Consider the following 18,616-nt stretch of genomic DNA (forward strand, 5'->3'; position numbering starts at 1 on the left):
GGGAGGCTGAAGCAAGAGAATCGCCTAAGCCCAAGAGCTGGAGGTTACTGTGAACTGTGACATCATAGCACTCTACCAAGGGCAACAAAGGAGACTCTATCTCTAAAAAAATAAAATAAAAAGAAAAATCACTGAATCTTAAAGTTGGTTGGTTGATTCAAAGCTACTTTGTGCCAAGCCCCTTTCTGGTGATGGGGATACAGCAGTGACTACAGGACCTACCTTTGGGGAGTTCACAATCAGGTGGGCCAGAGCAGCAAGTAAATCAGCTAATCAAAACACTGTGTGGCTCACATCTGTAATCCCACTTTGGGAGGTAGAAGCAGGAGGATCACTTGAGGTCAGGAGTTTGAGACCAGCCTAAGCAAGAGTGAGACCTCAACTCTACAAAAAAATAGAAAAGTTTGGCTTGACACCTGTAGCTCAGTGTTTAGGGCCGGCCACATACTCGGGGGCTGCAGGGTTCAAACCCCACCCAGGCCTGCTAAACAACAATGACAACTACAGCAAAAAATAATAAGGGGGGTGCCTATAGCACAAAGGAGTAGGGTGCCTGCCCCATTTGCCAGAGGTGGCGGCTTCAAACCCAGCCTCAGCCAAAAACTGCAAAAAAAAAAAAAAGAAAAGAAAAATCAGCCAAGTGTAGTGGTGAACACCTGTAATTCCAGCTACTCAGGAGGATGGCTCTAGTGCAGGAGTTTAAGGAGCTAGGCTGACCACTATGTTATCCTGTCACAGAAAACACACCAGATTCGCACAAGAAGAAGCCCTGCCTCTAGCTATGAAGGAGGCCGGGGTAGGAGGTGGGGGGGAGCATTTTTAAGAAGGGAGGAGTTGGGGAGTGGTTGGGAAGTGGTGTCCTAGTGGGACCTGATGGTGAGGTGCAGCTGGTTCCCCGAGTCGTGAAAGATGATCTGGCCCTTCCTACCTCCCCTTGTTCTCAAGAGGAAAGAGCCTCCAAGACTGGACTGACCTATCCACGTGATCCACATGCTGGGTCCGAAACCTCTGGCTTTTGCGACCAAGAGAGGTAGGGGACACCCGAATGGTCGCCAGGTGAGCCTGGCAATAGCAAAGGGGTGCCCCCTGTCCGTCCATGAGGACTCGGCCAGCTCCTCCTCACCTGGTCCTAGACCGGGCTCTGCATCGCTCCCCTCAACAGACATGTTAGGGCCCTGGCACCAGGCAGTAGGACTCCCTGGCTGGTTTCCAGTGTTGGCTTTACCACTGACTCAGATGGTGATCTCTCGTCTCTACGCCTCACTTTCCCCATCTGAAAAATGGGACTTCCAATGCCCCACTCCCATCCGGTTCTGGCTTTGGGACTCTTGAGACTTTTTGTTTTTTATTTTTTGGAGACGAGTCTCACAGTTGCTCCAGACTAGAGTGCAGTGGCGTCAGCCTAGCTCACAGCAACCTTAAATTCCTGGGCGCAAGCGACCCTCCTGCCTCAGCCTCCTAAGAAGCTGGGACTATAGGCGCTCACCACGATGCCCCCTAATTTTTCTATTTTTAGTAGAGACAGGTGTCGCTCTTGCTCAGGCTGGTCTTGAACTTTCTGAGCTAAAGCAATCCACCTACCTTACTTTCCCAGAGTGCTAGGATTACAGGCATGAGCCACCATCTCCGGCCTGGGATGTTTAGAGATTGGCTTTACTGGGGGGAGGATCCCACAGGACTGTGGTCACGAAGGCCAGGCAGTTGGGGTTCCCAACTCTGTGGATTCGGGAGCAATCTGCCCCTCGACACCCTCGAGAACTACATTTCCCGACATACAGAGGGGACACCGGGCCGGCCGGTTTCGGGCCATGTGTTACTAGGCCTGGGAACTACGACTCCCAGTGTGCTTCACGGCCCAAAGCCAAACGGCCCGGATCCGGAACCGGATATGGCTGGTGGCGGAGCGCCGGGGAAATGGTGAGGTTGGGGTCTAGTGCTGGGGCTGGAGTGTCTGGGGCTGGGTTGTCTGCGGGTGAGGTCCGGGGTCTGCTCGGGGGCTGGGGCACACGGAACCGGGGTCGCTTTCCCGCTTGCCCACCATACTCATGAAAACGCAGAGGGCCGGCCTCTCCCAGCTTAGAAACATCCCTAGTCAGCCAACCCCAGGACGGCGGACTGGCATCAGATCCGTGGCCTGTTAGGGACCGGGCCGCAGAGCAGCGGATGAGCGGGGGGGAGAGCCAGCGAAGCTTCGTCTGTATGTATAGCCGGTCCCCATCCCTCACATCACCGCCTGAGCTCTGCCTCCTGTCTTGTAAGCCGGGGCATTAGATTCTCAGAGGAGCGCGAGCCTTGCTGTAAACTGCGCATGCCAGGGATTTGGTTGCGCTTACCTCGAGAATCTAATGCCTGACGATCAGGCGTGGAGATGCAATGTGCTTGAATCTTCCCGAAACACCTTCCCCGTCTGTGAAAAAATTGTGTTCCACGAAACCGGTCCCTGGTGCCAAAAAGGTTGGGGGCCACTGCTCTATAGCATCGCTTAATGAATAAGAAGCTTAGAGCATAATCAGGCCGCGACGCTCTCGGTCCATTAGTGCACCTAAATGGTGAGTCGCTTCATCAGCTGAGCCTCCCTTTTCTTCAGGCCACGGGGACAGACCAGGTGGTGGGACTCGGCCTTGTCGCCGTTAGCCTGATCATCTTCACCTACTACACGGCCTGGGTGATTCTCTTGGTATGTCTGTCTCCCTTGTTCTCAGCTCGACTTCCATCTCCGTGGAAGCTGAAGCAGACCATCAGCACCCTTTAAGCAGCTACCCAGTGTCAGATGCTGTCCTAGGTGTTGTTCCTGCCCAAGTTTATGTGGTGTCAGTGTTAGATGGGGAAACAGGCTCAGGAAGAAGGGTCTGGCACAAGGTCACATCCTTCACCTCTGCTTTAAAGCCCTGTGCTTGGCTTGCTTTGCTTTTGAGAGGAGTTCAGGTTCTTCTGGTTAGCCTGTCAGCTTGGGCATGGCGAATACCAGTAGATTTTGTGAGGGGTTTTAGGATGTATTTTTTCTTGTTGGAAAAAGAAGTGCAGCATGTTTAGAAAGCAAAATCTTGCAGAACTATCTGAGTCACGGCACCAAACAAACAAACAAAAAAATTTGCAGAAATTGGTATCCTTTGTAGGAAGATACTAGTAAAGAAGACATGGGAACCCAGGTTGTGAGTCACTCAAAGATTCCTCATGTACCTCGTGCTAGACTGTGAGTGTCTTAGGGCAGGTCTCTTGTCTTCTGTTCACTACTAGGTTTCCAGCTTTCCCTAAGTAGTTAGGGCAGCCATCAAATGAGTGCCCAGTAAAGAACTGTTAAATGAATGAAGGAAATAAACCACAGCTCCCTAGATGCCATCATTCTAAAGATGATAGGCCCCTTAGATGGAGGGGGTGGGAAGTTTGGGCTTGGGGGCTGAGCAAGATGATCGCTGCTCACCTGAGCTCTGCTCTGGTTGCCAGCCATTCATTGACAGCCAGCATGTCATCCACAAGTATTTCCTGCCCCGAGCCTATGCTGTTGCCATCCCCTTGGCTGTTGGTCTCCTGTTGCTACTGTTTGTGGGTAAGTCACTCCCACCCCAACCCTGGGCAGAGTGTCTAGAGGCCCCCACTTGTGGAAATACCTCCACAATTGCTGTATATCTGCTTGAGGCTCCTTGCCCCCAACTCTCCCTTGGGGTTTTCCTGTTCCGCCTTCAAGGCCACAGTCAGTAACTCCTCTGGGTTTTCCAGTACCTCAGGGATTTGGGACTCTAATGGCTTGTCTCCCTTTTTACTGCTCGTCCATCATTCTGTTCATACTTCAATCACTCTCACCCTCTTGTCACTCTGGCTTCTAATTCTTGCACTTCTGTGTCTCTCATGGTTTCCTGGGGATGGGGACTATGTCTCCATTGTTACTGTGTCCTCAGCACCCATCACAGGAAAGTATTTTGATGAGTTACTCAACGATTAGAAGCCCAGGCTGAGTGCACCTATAATCCTAGCACTCTAGGAGGCCAAGGAAGGTGGATCACTTGAGCTCATGAGATCAGTATGAGCCTCAGCAAGAGTGAGACCCCATCTCTTCTAAAAATGAAAAACTGAGGCAAGAGGATTATTTGAGCCCAAGGCTTTGAGGTTGCTGTGAGCTGTGATGCCATAGCACTCTACCAAGGGTGACAGAGTCTCACTTTTTTTTCTTAAAAAAAAAAAAAAAGGAAGCCTGAATGAGGGGGTAGATGTGTGGGTGGGCGGATGTTGGGTGGGCAGATGTTGGTTGGGTGATGGATAAATAGGTGAATCTTGTTCCCCTTGGAATCTGAAACACTAAATGCAGGATCTTGCCTGAGGTAGGCACTAAGTTAGTGTTTGTTGAGTGAAAGTGAGTGGATGTATGGCTTGAATGACTAGGTAGACAGCAGGTTCCCTGGAGGGTGGTTGGGTAGGTGCATGGCCTTGCATTTAGTTTGCTCTGGGCTCATATCTTACCTGACTATTCTCATCTGTATATTCCAGGATTGTTCGTCACCTACGTGATGCTGAAAAACCAGAGGGTGACCAAGAAGGCTCAGTGAAGGCCCAGCAGGGATAAGGCTGCCAGGCACTTTTCAGTGTCCTCTCCAGGGCAGGGACCAAGGATGGAAGCCCGCAGGATCAGTCCAGACACTGTGGCCCCCTCCAGCTTGGCTGCCATCCAGATATCCCTGTGGGATGGAGCTGTTTAGGACTCACCCCTGACTGACCAGAGCCCCATTCCTCCCCTGCTCACCCTTTCAGAAGCCAGGAGGAAGGAGCATCTGGAAGACCCTCTCACCGAACTCTGGCCAAGGCATGAAAGATGCTTGTCCTCCCGCTCTCACTTTCAGACTCCCTGTCGCTTTTTCCTCTGAGTTCTACCATCTTACCTCAGTTTTCTTCCTTTCACATGCCGATATTGAACTTAGCAGGTTCTGAGTGGTATGTGGCCTTTCCAACCTCTCCCCACAAATCCTACTTCTCTACAAAGGCTGTTTTCCTTGGCCTGACACAGCCCCACACCTCACAAGGACTTCTGGAAAGCCTAGGAGAAGGCCTGACAGACCCCAGTACCATCACCATGTCTTAGCACACCAAGGAGGCCACGCTGGGCCTCCCAACCAACTCCTCATGAAGCCTAGGATCTCAGCTCTAGGGCTGGCCTATTTGGGGAGCTTACCAATAAACACTGATTTTATGGATGTCTCTGTGCCATCTTCACCAGAAGAGGGGATTGAAGAGGAGAGCCCTACATTGGTCTCAGGTCTGTACAGTGAGGGTGCCTCGAGTCCTTTTCTGCTCTGTCCCTGTGCTGGACACTGGAGATAAAGCAGGGACTGAGACAGATACGCTTTTAACTCAGTAGAATTCACAGCTTTGAAGCCCGTGGAGGCCCTGGCATGCCTCTGCTGTGCATCTCCTGTGCCAGTGTGGCCAGAATTGGAACCCTTGGGCCATTCCCCTAAAAGCCCAAGCCTGTCATCATCGTCTATCTCTTGCACATGCAGCCCAGCTTAGCCCAGCCCTGAACAGCCTGCCAGCAATCCTACAGTACCTCGGCCACCTCTCCCAGCCCCCACTGCACCTAATGTAAACGTGTCCCCCACACCTGAGACCTTCACTCTTCCTCAGAGGAGGCTTCCCTCTCTTCACAGAGTGGACGTGCCTACCCTCTCCTGCCCGCTCCACCTCTGTCATCCGGTCCAGGTGGAGCTGCTCACTTCGGCTTTGGGTGCTATCCCCCCACCACTGTGGCAGAAGCCTGTCACCAAAGGTCCCTGTCATAGAACAGCTTCTGCCTCTTCCAGTGTTTCCTGAATGTACTCCAGGTTCCCATTTCCAGGTCTCTGCATCAACTAGCAACTCCTTCCAGGTTCCTTCTCTCTCCTTTCACCGTCAAACTTCTCCAAAGGGTGTCTACACCTGCCACTGCATTTCTTCCTTTCCCACTGTGCTCAGATCTGCCCCCATCACGAGGCCACCAGTGATATCCATTTTTTAAATCCGAAGGACGTTTCCTTAATCCTTTGCCACTGTGGGTGTCTGGCAGCCCCCCGGATCTGCTCTCAGATGCTCTCCTGGTGTCTGTGAGTTCTACTTGACGTCTCTCATGTTCTCTTCTGTCATGAGCTGCTGGGCACTTTAGCACCCCAGTTGCAGGCTTTGTCACCACATGCCCTCCCTGGTGATTCCATCTTTTCCCAGCTCCCCTTTGAGCCCCACATGCCTCAGCTGCCTATCTGACATCCTCATTGGATGTCATGGTGGGACCTCGAATTCATCTAGTCTGAGCTGAATTCTTAGACTTTCCCCAAATCTGACTCTCCTCTTGTGCCCTGCCCCCTTTTGTGGCTGGCATCTTGTCTCTGACAGTGGCTTTCTTCCCTCACCCCCTCTCCAAGACCCCAAATTCTGTCAATTCTCTTCACCCCTGCCCCTCAGCCGCCTTCTGGATGCAGCTACTCTCCTCTGCCCTAAGTCACTGACAGCTTCCTAACCACTCTCCTCCACCCTGCTCTGGCCCCCTTCCACCCGACTATGAACAAGAACAGTGGCCTTTCAAAAATCTGTATCCAAGCGTCTTACTCAGACTCGCCCTCATGATGCCTCTCTGGGTCCCCACCTGTCTCCCTACCATAGCTTACAGGACCTTGCCTGCCCAGTTGCTTTCTGTGTCCTGCTCGCTCCAGCCATGCTGGCCTTTCACTTTCTGGGACTCACCCAGGCCCTGTGCACACCCTACTCACATTGGTTCAAAATGAGACTGATATGGTTCCTGCCCTGTGGCATTTCCATTCTAGTGGGAGGTGTAGTAAACAAATGAACAAGACAATTCCTGACACAGTAAAGGATGATAAAATAAAGGTGATGTGATCAAGAGTGTGGGGAGCAGGGAGACCGAGGAGGGTAGATTGCCTGAGCTCACAGTTTGGGACCAGCCTGAGGAAGAGCAAGACCACGTCTCTAAAAATAGCCAGGTGTTGTGGTGGGCGCCTGTAGTCCCCAGTGACTTGTGAAGCTGAGGAAAGAGAATCACGGGAGCCCAAGAGTTTGAGGTTGCCTGTGAGCTATGACGCTAAGGCACTCTATCAAGGGCAACAAAGTGAGACTCTTGTCTCAAAAAAAAAAAAAAAAGTGCGGGGAGGAGGATCCCTTGTTTAGAGATAACCGGAAGGAATGAAGCAAGTGAGAGGCTGGGGGAAAGGATTGTGAGGGCTTAATAGCTAAGGAACAGTAGGAGACTGTGGCTGTAGGGAAAGTGAATAGAGGGGCCTGAATCTTTAAGTATGAGAGTGACATCATCTGATTACCCTTTTAAACCATCACACTGGCAGCTGTGTCTCTCCCTCTCGCTCATCACTAAATCCCCAGGGCCTAGCACTACTGGCTCAAAGTGGGTATTCAAAATATGTGTGTTGAATGAATGGATGCCCCTAGCTTCCTGTGTGACCTGGGGGTAGTCACTTTTTTCTCTGGATCTTAGTTTCCTCACCAAAAAGACAGTCAATGGGAATTCCACGCCAGAATGAGCGGGTAGGACAGGATTTAAGTTACTTGCCTCCTCATGCGGCCCAGAGACCCGACTTCCCACCCCTGCGGGGAAAATGGGGGGCTCACCCTGCCGGGGACTCTAGCTAGCGCCCGGCGGCGCCGCCCCGCCAGGACCCGGGTTCTGAGGCTGCTGCAGCCGCTGGGGCGGGACCCTCAAGCTATCGCCGGCGCCCCCAGCGCGGATTGGGTGCAGCCGTGGTTGGCGCCGTACGATTGGTAGGTCGTGAGGTAGGGGCGGGGCCTGGCTCCCGCAGTGGGGCAGCAGGGAACGCGGCCAAAGCCCACAAAGCTGCAGCGGGGGCTATGGCTGCGCCGAGCCCGGGGCCCCGCGAGGTAGGTGCAGACCCGAGAGCGGACGGGAGAAGGAAGGGGTAGCGGGCAGGGGCCAGGCCTCCCCCTGTGAGCGGCGCGGACACGCCTCCATCCGAGCCAGGGAGGGACACTGCACTGGGCTAGGACCAGGACACTCCCCTTGCGGGGAGGCTGGTATGAAGGGGGCGGTCTGACGGGTATCTCGGAGGGTTTTGGCAGTTTCCTTATCTCAAAAATGGAGATGATAATAAAAGCTCCTCCTTCAGAGACTGTTAGGAGGTCTAGGTCTCAGCCGGTACGGGGCACATGACGAGTGCCCACTGTCAGTTGGTGTGATCTCAGCATCGCTGACCCTCTGCACTGGCCTGGGAGAGCTCAGCATAGACAAGGGGAGTAGATTTGACTGAATCACTGCATCACAGCTCCTACCATCAATCGTTCATGTGCAAAGAGCTCAAATCCAACAGCAGTAACAGTTAATACCTGCCAGGAAGTAGTCAGAGTTCTCATGTTACAGATGAGAAGAAAAGACAAGGAAAGTTGAGGTGACTTACCTAAGGTCACACAGCTGGTAAGGGATGATCAGTCTGGGGCCAGGTTTCACTGCCAAATGCATGCTCTCCTGACTGATAATGTAACCACCACCCTATTCGGGGGTTGACTATGTGCCAGACATTGTGTGGTCCCCCACAAACATCTCGGTGAGATGAGTACCAGCATCACCCTGATTTTATAACTGAGGAAACTGAGGCAGAGAGAGATGAGGGAAAGTCTCACAGGTAGTGGGAGTGGAACTTGATCCAAAGTCTTTCCTGTCTGAAATGCTGCCACATGGTCTTTGCTTCTGTGCCTCTCCACGCTAGATTCTGGACCCTTCCCCAGAGGCTGCACGCAGAGCACCTACCTCCAACTCTGGCTGCCGTGGGCTCCTCTGGCGCCTACGAGATAAGCAGTCTCGCCTGGGCCTGTTTGAGATCAGCCCAGATCATGAACTGCATGGAATGGTGTGTATGATGCAGGCAGGGCTATGGGCTGCCACTCAGGTCTCCCTGGATCACCTGCCCGCGGTGAGTGGCCAGTCTGTCCCATGCATCTCCACCACACCAATGGAAAGACTTGACTGGTACCCTGTCTTGCTAATACTGCAGATAAGGGGGTCAGAGAGAACAATTCAGGGGAGAAGGCAGGGAGGGACAAACATTTTGGTGAAAGTTGGAAAGTCCAGGCTCGGCGCCTGTGGCTCAAGCGGCTAAGGTGCCAGCCACATACACCCGAGCTGGCGGGTTCGAATCCAGCCTGGGCCTGCCAAACAACAATGATGGCTGCAACCGAAAAAAAAAAAGAAAGTTGGAAAGTCCAGTGTACGTTGGGAGTATGTGGAGCCCCCTGACTTGGGGTTGCTGTGTGGCACTAGGGTGCCTCTGCCTCTCTCTGGGCCCCCGTGTCCCCATCTGTATAATGGAAGGGGATTGTACTCTGTGGTTTCTGAGGCCCTCCCAGCCCTGACAGAGTGTATAGGTGAGGAGGGACCCCACCCCCACTCTGCTAGTCTTACCCCTCCTCTGTGGAGCTCAGGCTGGCACCAGGCTGGCTCAGCAGAAAGAGTCACCCAACTGCAAACTCAGCAGCTGGGTGAGCAAGAGTGTTGTTTGTGTGTGTGCACAGTGTGACCACATCCCACAGACCAAGTCCTGACAGAGGGACCTGGAGGTCCAGGGACTGTGGGGGTCCAAGAGAGTCCTTTAAGCCATAACCTGACCTCATCACCAGCTGAAAATCTTTCATGGCTCCCCAGTGCTCAGCATGGCCTCGATAGCCTGCAGGCTCTAAGGCTAACTGTCCAGCCTCATTCCTACTCCACCCCTCACTTACTGGCTTCAGCCACTTGGACAGTCTTTCTCTTGCTGGTGGCCACAATGCTGTTTCCAACACCAGGAGCACCCTTCTCCTCCTCTCTACTACCCTTCTGCTTCAGCTCAGAAGTCACTGCCCCTAGGAAGCTTCTCTGATCCTGCCCCTCCCAAGCTACATCAGGTGGGTCCCTTGGCTTCAGGACCATTCCCTTGTACTGGGATGGAATATGGCTTCATTTGGCCAGCATGTATGTCTGGGGGCCTGTGCCAGTCTTGAACTCAGAGTCAGATGCTGGGGACCCAGCAGTGGATGAGACAGACACACCGTACACACCTGCCTCAGGTCACTCTTGTCCTCCCTGCAGCCCATCTACCAACCTCAGGCACACCCAGAGACAACTCAGGTCCCTGTTTGCTGAAGGAATGAAACTAGATGAAGGGGCAAGGCCAGGTGCAGGATACCTGGAGATCCTGGGACAGACTATGGGGGACTGAGACTTGCCCTGAGCTCTCTGACCCTCCCTGCAGGGGCTGCCCTCTGAGGAAGATTTCTCCGAGGTCCTGACCCAGGTTCACGAGGTAGGAAGACCAAGGCTGCTGCATGGGAGGGGCATGCTCAGTTTCCCCATCTGTGTCATGGCTTGCCTAAGACCTTTGCAGGAAGGATATGGTCACCCTGTCCCTCTGGCACCAGGACCACCTGTGCACCTGGACTCGTGTGGACACTCTTAGGACTCTTCTTCCTCCCCACTAGGGCTTCGAGCTGGGCACTCTGGCTGGTCCAGCCTTTGCCTGGCTGCGCCGCTCACTAGGCCTGGCTGAGGAGGACTATCAGGCTGCGCTGGGCCCTGGTGGTTCCTACCTACAGTTTCTCAGCACATCCAAGAGCAAAGCCATCTTCTTCCTGTCGTGAGCTTATGGCAGGGGTGGGGAGGGGTGAGGGTGGCAAACCCAGATGAAGGGAGGGCAGAGTAGTGGGCAGTTTCCCTTGGTGAGAGAATAGCATGGCCAGGGAAGGTCTGAGACAGATGGAGGTTCAATGAGGGGAAGTGAGACTGAGGGCAAAGGTCAGAGGCAAGAGGGGAGGTGGCAAGGCCACAAACGGAGACCAAGGAGAGAGATTCCTGTGCACAGGCCACCGCAGGGGGACCGGTAGGAGCCTCTCCAACCTGGCCTGGGCAGTGACCTCTCCCTCCCGACCCCCAGCCACGACCAGCGCTTCTTCCTGAAGACCCAGCGGCGCAGGGAGGTACAGGCGCTGCTCACCCACCTCCCCCGCTACCTGCAGCACCTGCAGAGGCACCCCCACTCGCTGCTCGCCCGGTTGCTGGGTAGGGGACTGGAGCAGGATTCTGTGGGGGGGCTGGTCCTAGGTGGTAATATACCGAGGAGGGCAGGTACCTGTGGGGGAGGGTGGGCGTGGCCATACGTGGGGGTGGGACAACATTTGCAGCACTGGGGCTGTATTTAGGACTGGCGTCAAGTTGGACATCGACTCCAAGCCAAAGAAGAGTCCTAGGGGTGAAGCCTGGAGGGGCCGGCCTCGGCATACTACAGACTGTGAGGAGACATGACCTGGGCCTGGGACTGGGACTGCACCTGGTGGACTCGAGGTTGTGAAGTTTGGGGCCTTCACCTGACGTTTTCTCCCCTTACAGGAGTGCATAGTCTGCGGGTGGCAGGGGGAAAGAAGGTGGGTGCAGCTGAGGTGAGGTGGCTGGGCGGAGGGGAGGCTGGAAGGTGAAAGCCTGGCTTCTCTCATTCCCTGTCCCTGTCCCCAGATGTACTTCATCATCATGCAGAGCGTCTTCTATCCTGCCAGCCGCATCTTTGAGAGGTGAGTGGACAGCGGGACCAGGCCTCAAGGTCCGATCCCACCCGGAGTTGTCCCCTGAATCACCTTACTTACTAGGTAGACAGCCAAACTGAGGCCCAAGAAGAAAGGACAATCCCAAGATCTGGTAGGTGGGAGACAGTGACACCCACAACCAGCATCTCTTGAACCCTCAGTATGCCTTAGAAGCTGTGCTGAGCTGTTTGCAGTCATCATTTTTGTGGTTGTGTAAGACAGAGTCTTGCTCTGTTGCTCAGGCTAGAATGCATTGGCATCATTATAGCTCATTGCAATATCCAGCTCCAGAGCTCAGGTGATGCTCCTGCATCAGCCTCCTGAGAAACTGGGATAACAGGTGCATGCCACCATGCCAGGCTAAGTTTTACATTTTTTGTAGAGAACACTGTTGCCCAGGCTGATGTTGAACTCCTGGCCTCAAGGGATCCTTCTGCCTTGGCCTCCCAAAGTGCTGGGATTACGGATGTGAGCCACTGTTCCCAGCTCATCAGCTTCTTAATTCCCAGACTGATGCTGAGGGGTAGCTGCTGTTATCCTCATTTTACAGATGAGAAACTGAAGGTTTGAAAGACCACACAGCTAATGTTCAAGGAGCAGGGATTGAAATCCAGTCTCCCTGACTACACATGGCCTCTGTGCCTTCCATCCCTGATTCTGCCCACAGGTTCCCCATTAATGTTTCCTCCGGGCCATCACCTTCCTCCAGGCCCTCCTGGTGTTGCTGTCTAGGTTGGATCCCTGTGTCTGGGACACCTTCAGAGTGGTGGGTGGGCCTCCAAAGGCCTTCATTTGAATCCCTGGTCTACTCTTTATTTATTGTGTAGCTTGGGCAAGTCAGAGGAACCCTCTGAGCCTCAGTTTCTTTAACTTGGGGACCATAATTGACCAGGGCTGTGCTGAGTACTGGAGATGGTATCAGGTAAGGAGTTTAGTGCATTTATAAACAGTCAGCAGTGGAAGTGCTTATTTCTAATTATTACCTGCAAGATTGCCTGTCTGTCCCAAATCTATGAAAAGCTGAGTTCTGTTCCCCAATCTCCCAGGTATGACATCAAAGGCTGTGAGGTGAGCCGCTGGGTGGAGCCAGCCCCCGAGGGCAGCCCCCTTGTCTTGGTGCTAAAGGACCTCAACTTTCAGGGCAAGACCATCAACCTGGGTAAGCATGGAGAAGGTCCCTGCCTACTCTTCCTCAGTTCAGGGTGATGTTTAGAAGGGTATCCCAGCACTGCCTTCTGCATGAGCTATTAAGAGCCCAGACTCTGAAGTCAGACAGACCGGAGTTCAAATTCTGACTCCACCATGGTGACCAAGGCAGATTGCAGATGAGTTTCCTTATTTGTGAAATGAGGACAGTAATGACACTGCCATCCTGGGGCAGAAATGTGTGGAGCATCATGGCTGGCTCATCCTGGGCACTCAGGTTGGGGCACTGATGCTCTGGCAGGGCCCCAGAGGAGCTGGTTCCTCCGCCAGATGGAACTGGACACAGCCTTCCTCCGGGAGCTCAACGTGCTGGATTACAGCCTTCTGATGGCTTTCCATTGTCTCCATGAGGATGAGAGGGGCCCAGGAAGCAGCCTTATATTCCGCATGGCCAGGTGAGCTCCCCATCATCAAGAATGAGGTGGGAAAGACAGATGTGGCAGTGGGAGGGAGCGCTTTCTGTGTGGAGGAACAGCATAGGTAAAGGCTCACAGGCTGGAAAGTGCAGAATGTGTGTGTGTGTACATATGTGTTGAGAGGGGAGGGCTCTAGAAGCCTGTCTGGTAGGGGTCGGGGGGCACAGATGAACCACAGCAAGGTACAGAACAGGTGAGGTCCAGTGGGATTTTGAAGAATCTGTCCATTTTCTAGCAGGGGATCTGGAGGCATTGAAGGTTTTGGAGCAAGGGAAGGACCTATTTATTTTTGCCTTAGAAAAAGCCCTTGCCCCTTTTGCTAGTCATTCCACTTCTGAGATCCTGAGGTTATTGCCATTGGCACTATCATCATGTCCTTTACCTTTGTGGTAGTAACCACTCTTCTTGCATACTGGCCATGAGCTTCACTCATTGGCAGACTCATTCTCATTTTACAGATGTGCAAACATTACCAAGGCCCACCTCTGTGGTTGAACAGAATCATATAGGGGTTAATCTGGGCATTTTAGGACATGAAGCCCATTCAGCCAGTGGGTAGACAAGGGAAGTGAAAAATGAGGTCTACTTATCCAGCCCCACCTTCCTGCTCCTTGGAAGAAGAACTTGGGATGGGTGAGGTTGGGCAGAATCCAGAGTAATGACTCCCCACAAAGACTGTGGCTGTGCTGAGCATGCCCTGGGTTGGGGCCATGCCTGCCATTGGGACACAGAGATCCCCATGTCCATATCTGCTCATCCAAACTATGTCAGCTTGTCCCTTGCCCTCTATCACCAGCTAGTACCTAGGTCTCTTCTGTCATTTAGCCATTAAGTTTTGGCTTGCATAGAATGGTGTTGTGATATTGAAATATTTTCATGTTTCAAATAGAAGTATTTTCAGTCTATGGGTTCCCACCTCCTCACATATTCAGAACTCACCTGACCCACATCTCCCCATCATCCGGGTACCCCTGGCACCCCAGAAGGTATTTGCATCCTGCTCAGGCTTTCAGACCTCTGTGCTCTAATTGGTCAGCACCTGTACAGGGCTTGTCTCTCATTGGCTTATTTTGCCCCCATCCCCAGACCTCTGCAGGAATAAACCCCCTCAGCGATCCTTGCAAGACAAAGTTAGGGAATTGAACCTGCTTCTGCTGAAACAGGGGACTGGGGGGGGGGGGCGGGCGGGGAGGGATTTCAGGGAGAGACCAAGCCAAAAGGATCTTCTAATTTGGAATACAGTTTGAAGCAAAGCATACATACATTTACCATCTGTAAACTGAGGTTCTTAGATTTTGTGCAAAAAACTTCACTTCTGAGACCCTGAGACTTCCAGAGCTGGATGATTCCAAAAAGAAGTTTAGGAATTATCCAAATAAGGAACTTACACAAAGTCATGACAGACTTAAGTGCAGAGCCAAGGTCTATGTGATCCAAATGCTCTAGACTAGTGATATCCAATAGAAATATAATTCAAGTCACACATACACTTTTTTTGTTTTTTTGAGATAGTGTCTTGCTCTGTCACTCAGGCTAGAGTGCAGTGGCACCATCATAGCTCATTGCAACCTCAACCACTCGTGGACTCAAGTGATCCTCCTGCCTCAGCCTCCCAAGTAGCTAGGACTACAGATGCCCAACACCACACCTAGCTCATTTTTCTATTTTTTTTTTGTAGAGACAGAGTCTCACTTTTTGGCCCTCTGTAGAGTGCCGTGGCCTCACACAGCTCACAGCAACCTCCAACTCTTGGGCTTAAGCGATTCTCTTGCCTCAGCCTCCCAAGCAGCTGGGACTACAGGCGCCCGCCACAACACCTGGCTATTTTTTGGTTGCAGTTTTGGCCGGGGCTGGGTTTGAACCTACCACCCTCGGTATATGGGTCCGGCGCCCTACTGACTGAGCCACAGGCGCAGCCCTCATTTTTCTATTTTTGGTAATTATGAGGCCTCACTCTTGCTCAGCTGGTCTTGAACTGCTGGTCTCAAGTGATCTTTTTTTTTTTTTTTTGTAGAGACAGAGTGTCACTTTATGGCCCTCGGTAGAGTGCCGTGGCATCACACTGCTCACAGCAACCTCCAACTCCTGGGCTTAAGCGATTCTCTTGCCTCAGCCTCCTGAGTAGCTGGGACTACAGGCGCCCGCCACAACGTCTAGCTATTTTTTGGTTGCAGTTTGGCCGGGGCCAGGTTTGAACCTGCCACCCTCGGTATATGGGGCCGGCGCCTTACTGAGTGAGCCACAGGCGCCGCCCTCAAGTGATCTTCTTACCTTGGCCTCTCAAGTGCTAAGATTACAGGTGTGAGACACCTCACCCAGCCTACACATGTAATTCAAATTTTTCTCGTAGCTTCATTTTTTTTTTTTTGAGATAAAGTCTCACTTTGTCCCCCTTAGTAGAATGCTGTGGCATCATAGCTCACAGCAGCCTCAAACTCCTGAGCTCCAGCGATTCTCTTGCCTCAGCCTCCCGAGTAGTTGGGACTACAGGTGCCTGCCATAACACCCACCTACCTTTAGAGACGGGCGTCTGGCTTTTGGCTCAGGTTGGTCTCAAACCTGTGAGCTCAGGCAATCCACCCCATCCCCTGCCTCCCAGAGTGCTAGGATTACAAGTGTGAGCTACTGCACCTGGCCCAAAATCAATTTCAATAATATAACTTATTACTCAATACATCCAAGATTTTATTATTTCATCAAATAACCATAAAAACTGATGAGACATTTTACATTCTTTTTTTCATACTAGCTTCAAAATTCAATACCTGTTTTATAGGTACAGCATATCTCTAACTGGGACTGGCTATCCATTTTCTAGCAAGGGATAGGGAGCCATTAAAGGTTTTGGAGCAGGGGAAAGACCTATTTATTTTTGCCTTAGAAAGAGTCCTTGCCCCTTAAGCTAGTCATTCCAGTTTCAGTGGCCACGTGTGGCCAGTGGCTAAGCCTGGACAGTGCACCTCTAGGCCTTCGACTCCACCTTGCTCGGCCTCCCTGCTTACCTGAGGTCACAGAACTGAGCATACAGGTGTGGAATGAGCGAGTGGAGAGTGGGCAGCTTGGCCAGGCTTCCAGGGCCGACTGGCTGGGGCTCCCTGAGGCGGCAACAGCCTTACCAACCTGTCGACCCCCAGGTCTGTGCAAGAGACACAGAGCTCGGAAGAACCAGGAACCCAGAACCGTCGGCTGCTGCTCGACGTTCCCAATGCCCTGCACATCCTGGACGGGCCAGAGCAGCGCTATTTCCTGGGCCTTGTGGATCTCGTTACTGTCTATGGGCTCCGCAAACGGCTGGAGCACCTGTGGAAGACACTGCGTTACCCGGGCCGGACATTCTCCACTGTCAGCCCAGCTCGCTATGCCCGTCGCCTCTGCCAGTGGGCGGAGGCGCACACTCAGTGACCCGCGCCGGGCTTCGCTCCATACTCCTGGATAGCAGCGCTGGTTCCCGCAGGGCCCGGGACGCTCTCCTGCAGCTCCCCTTCTGGCCACGAGGAGGCAGCACCACCTAATACCTTAAGAGCGCAGCCCGTGAGGGGGTGGTACTGTGCCCGCTTCGTGCCTAGGACGCCCCTACTTTTGCTCATTTAATCCTCAAAAAATGCTATTATTCTCTTTTTACAGACCATGAAATGGAGGCTCAGGGGGTGAAGGGACTAAGCAAGATCATTCAGCAATAAATACTGGAACCAGGACTCAACCATGCCTTTTGGACCCCGGAACCTGTATTCTTAACCACCAACTCCCACAGCCCACTCTCCAGCACTGGGGAAGGGGGGAGGCCGAAGGCTTCCCATTGTCGTCCCACTGATGGGGAAACTGAGGCCCAGAGACTTTAGGGCCTAACGCACGGGTAAGTGGTAAGGTCAACCCAAGAACCCAGGTCTGCCAACTCCCTGCTCCTGGCTTGAGGCCCTACCGGCCTCCCTCATGGATGGCCCCTTGCTCCTGCTTCTCTAGGAGCTTCTTGGCACTCGGAGGCATTCTGATGGGGTCTAGTGTTGATCTCAAGTGAACTCTGTCCTCCTCTGGAAGTCACTTTTCTCATCTGTGAAATGGGGGACAGGATCAGTGTTCAGACCAAAGGTCCTGCTATAATAGACATTACTGGGGGGGTCTGCATGGCCCTTGATCACTCCTTCCCCCTCCTCCAGGACATTCCAGCCTAGCCTCTGACCTCAGTTCTATCCGACCATGCCCAAGCAGGCCTTTCCTCCAGAGCTTCTCTAGGGCCTGGCTGTGTGAGCAAGACAAGGTGCTAAACCTCTCTGTGCCTCAGTGGTCTAATTTTTATCTCAGTGGTAAAGTGAAAAGGATGAAAATGGACCTCATTAACTCATTAAATATTTATTAAGCACCTACCATGTGACAGGCCCCCTGATGGGCAATGGGGACCTGGGGATGAAACAAGATGCAGAAATTCTGCCTTCATGGAACTTGCCGGACTCATGGTGTGGGGGGACTCACAGTCTGGGTGAGCCACGGAGCTGGGGGAAGGGACTCCCACCTGACCATTTGATGAATGGTATTGGAAGAGGAACCTTAAATTCATTTCATGGGCAGGTGGGCCATACTCACAGAACCAGTCCAGAAGAGTCAGACACAACCCTGGGAGGGTCCCAAACTAAGGGCACAGCAAAGGCTTGAGGTGATAGAAGCCTGGCATTTGAGAGAAAGAAAACATTTCAGAAGGGGAAGAGGCTGTGTGGGCCAGAAGTGGGCAACACAGGACCTTGGCAAAGCCACTTGTCTGCACCAAACACTGTCATTTCCACTGAGTGTCAGAGGCCCCCAAAGAAAGATGGCTGCCAGGGAGGGAGAGCTTATGCTGCAGGGCTGGAGCATGGACTTTGGCTCAAGCAGCTAAGGTGCGAGCCACATACACCTGAGCTGGCGGGTTTGAATCCAGCTTGGGCCCGCCAAACAACAATGACAGCTGTAACCAAAACATAGCTGGGCACTGTGGCAGGCACCTGTAATCCCAGCTACTTGGGAGGCTGAGACAGGAGAATCACTTGAGCCCAAGAGTTGGAGGTTGCTGTGAGCTGTGATGCCATGGCACTCTACCCAGGGTGACAGCTTGAGGCTCTGTCTCAAAAAAAAAAAAAGAAAGAAAGAAAATACATATTTGTAAAATATTGACATGACTCCTACTTGTCTGGATGACCTCGGGTGACTGCCTAACCTCTCTGAGCTAGCATAAGCTAAGTGGAAATTTCTTGCTCTTGCTTAGCAGGAGGTTTAATACGGAGTGTGTAAGGTTACACTTGTGTGGCAGGGCATTGCAGCAGGAACTGGTGTCTGGCTCCACATTTCCTGGGGGATCTGGGTCCCACAGGGTGGAGTCAGAGCTCCAGAATCGTGCTTTCATACGTAAGGATGATTCAGCCCCCTCTCTGCCATCACACTACTGGCAATGAGCCTAGGCAGGCTTGAAGATAGTTAAG

The 18,616-nt window shown here is 52.7% G+C and overlaps 2 protein-coding genes across 2 annotated transcripts; both read left to right on the forward strand.

The window, feature by feature from the left end:
- Window positions 1-1,898: 1,898 nt before the first annotated feature.
- DPM2 (dolichyl-phosphate mannosyltransferase subunit 2, regulatory) lies at window positions 1,899-5,183 on the forward strand. The gene is made up of 4 exons (XM_053561611.1): window positions 1,899-1,917; window positions 2,588-2,677; window positions 3,445-3,547; window positions 4,483-5,183. The coding sequence occupies exons 1-4, from the start codon at window positions 1,915-1,917 to the stop codon at window positions 4,539-4,541; spliced, it is 255 nt and encodes an 84-aa protein (XP_053417586.1). The 5' UTR covers window positions 1,899-1,914; the 3' UTR covers window positions 4,542-5,183.
- A 2,620-nt stretch (window positions 5,184-7,803) lies between these two features.
- Window positions 7,804-16,869, forward strand: PIP5KL1 (phosphatidylinositol-4-phosphate 5-kinase like 1). Its single transcript, XM_053561365.1, has 10 exons — window positions 7,804-7,866; window positions 8,709-8,912; window positions 10,227-10,277; window positions 10,453-10,607; window positions 10,905-11,029; window positions 11,357-11,391; window positions 11,480-11,535; window positions 12,594-12,706; window positions 12,995-13,148; window positions 16,304-16,869. The coding sequence occupies exons 1-10, from the start codon at window positions 7,837-7,839 to the stop codon at window positions 16,569-16,571; spliced, it is 1,191 nt and encodes a 396-aa protein (XP_053417340.1). The 5' UTR covers window positions 7,804-7,836; the 3' UTR covers window positions 16,572-16,869.
- The last annotated feature ends 1,747 nt before the right edge of the window (window positions 16,870-18,616 follow it).

Source organism: Nycticebus coucang, chromosome 2 (genome assembly GCF_027406575.1).
Source record: "Nycticebus coucang isolate mNycCou1 chromosome 2, mNycCou1.pri, whole genome shotgun sequence".
Lineage (NCBI taxonomy): Eukaryota > Metazoa > Chordata > Mammalia > Primates > Lorisidae > Nycticebus > Nycticebus coucang.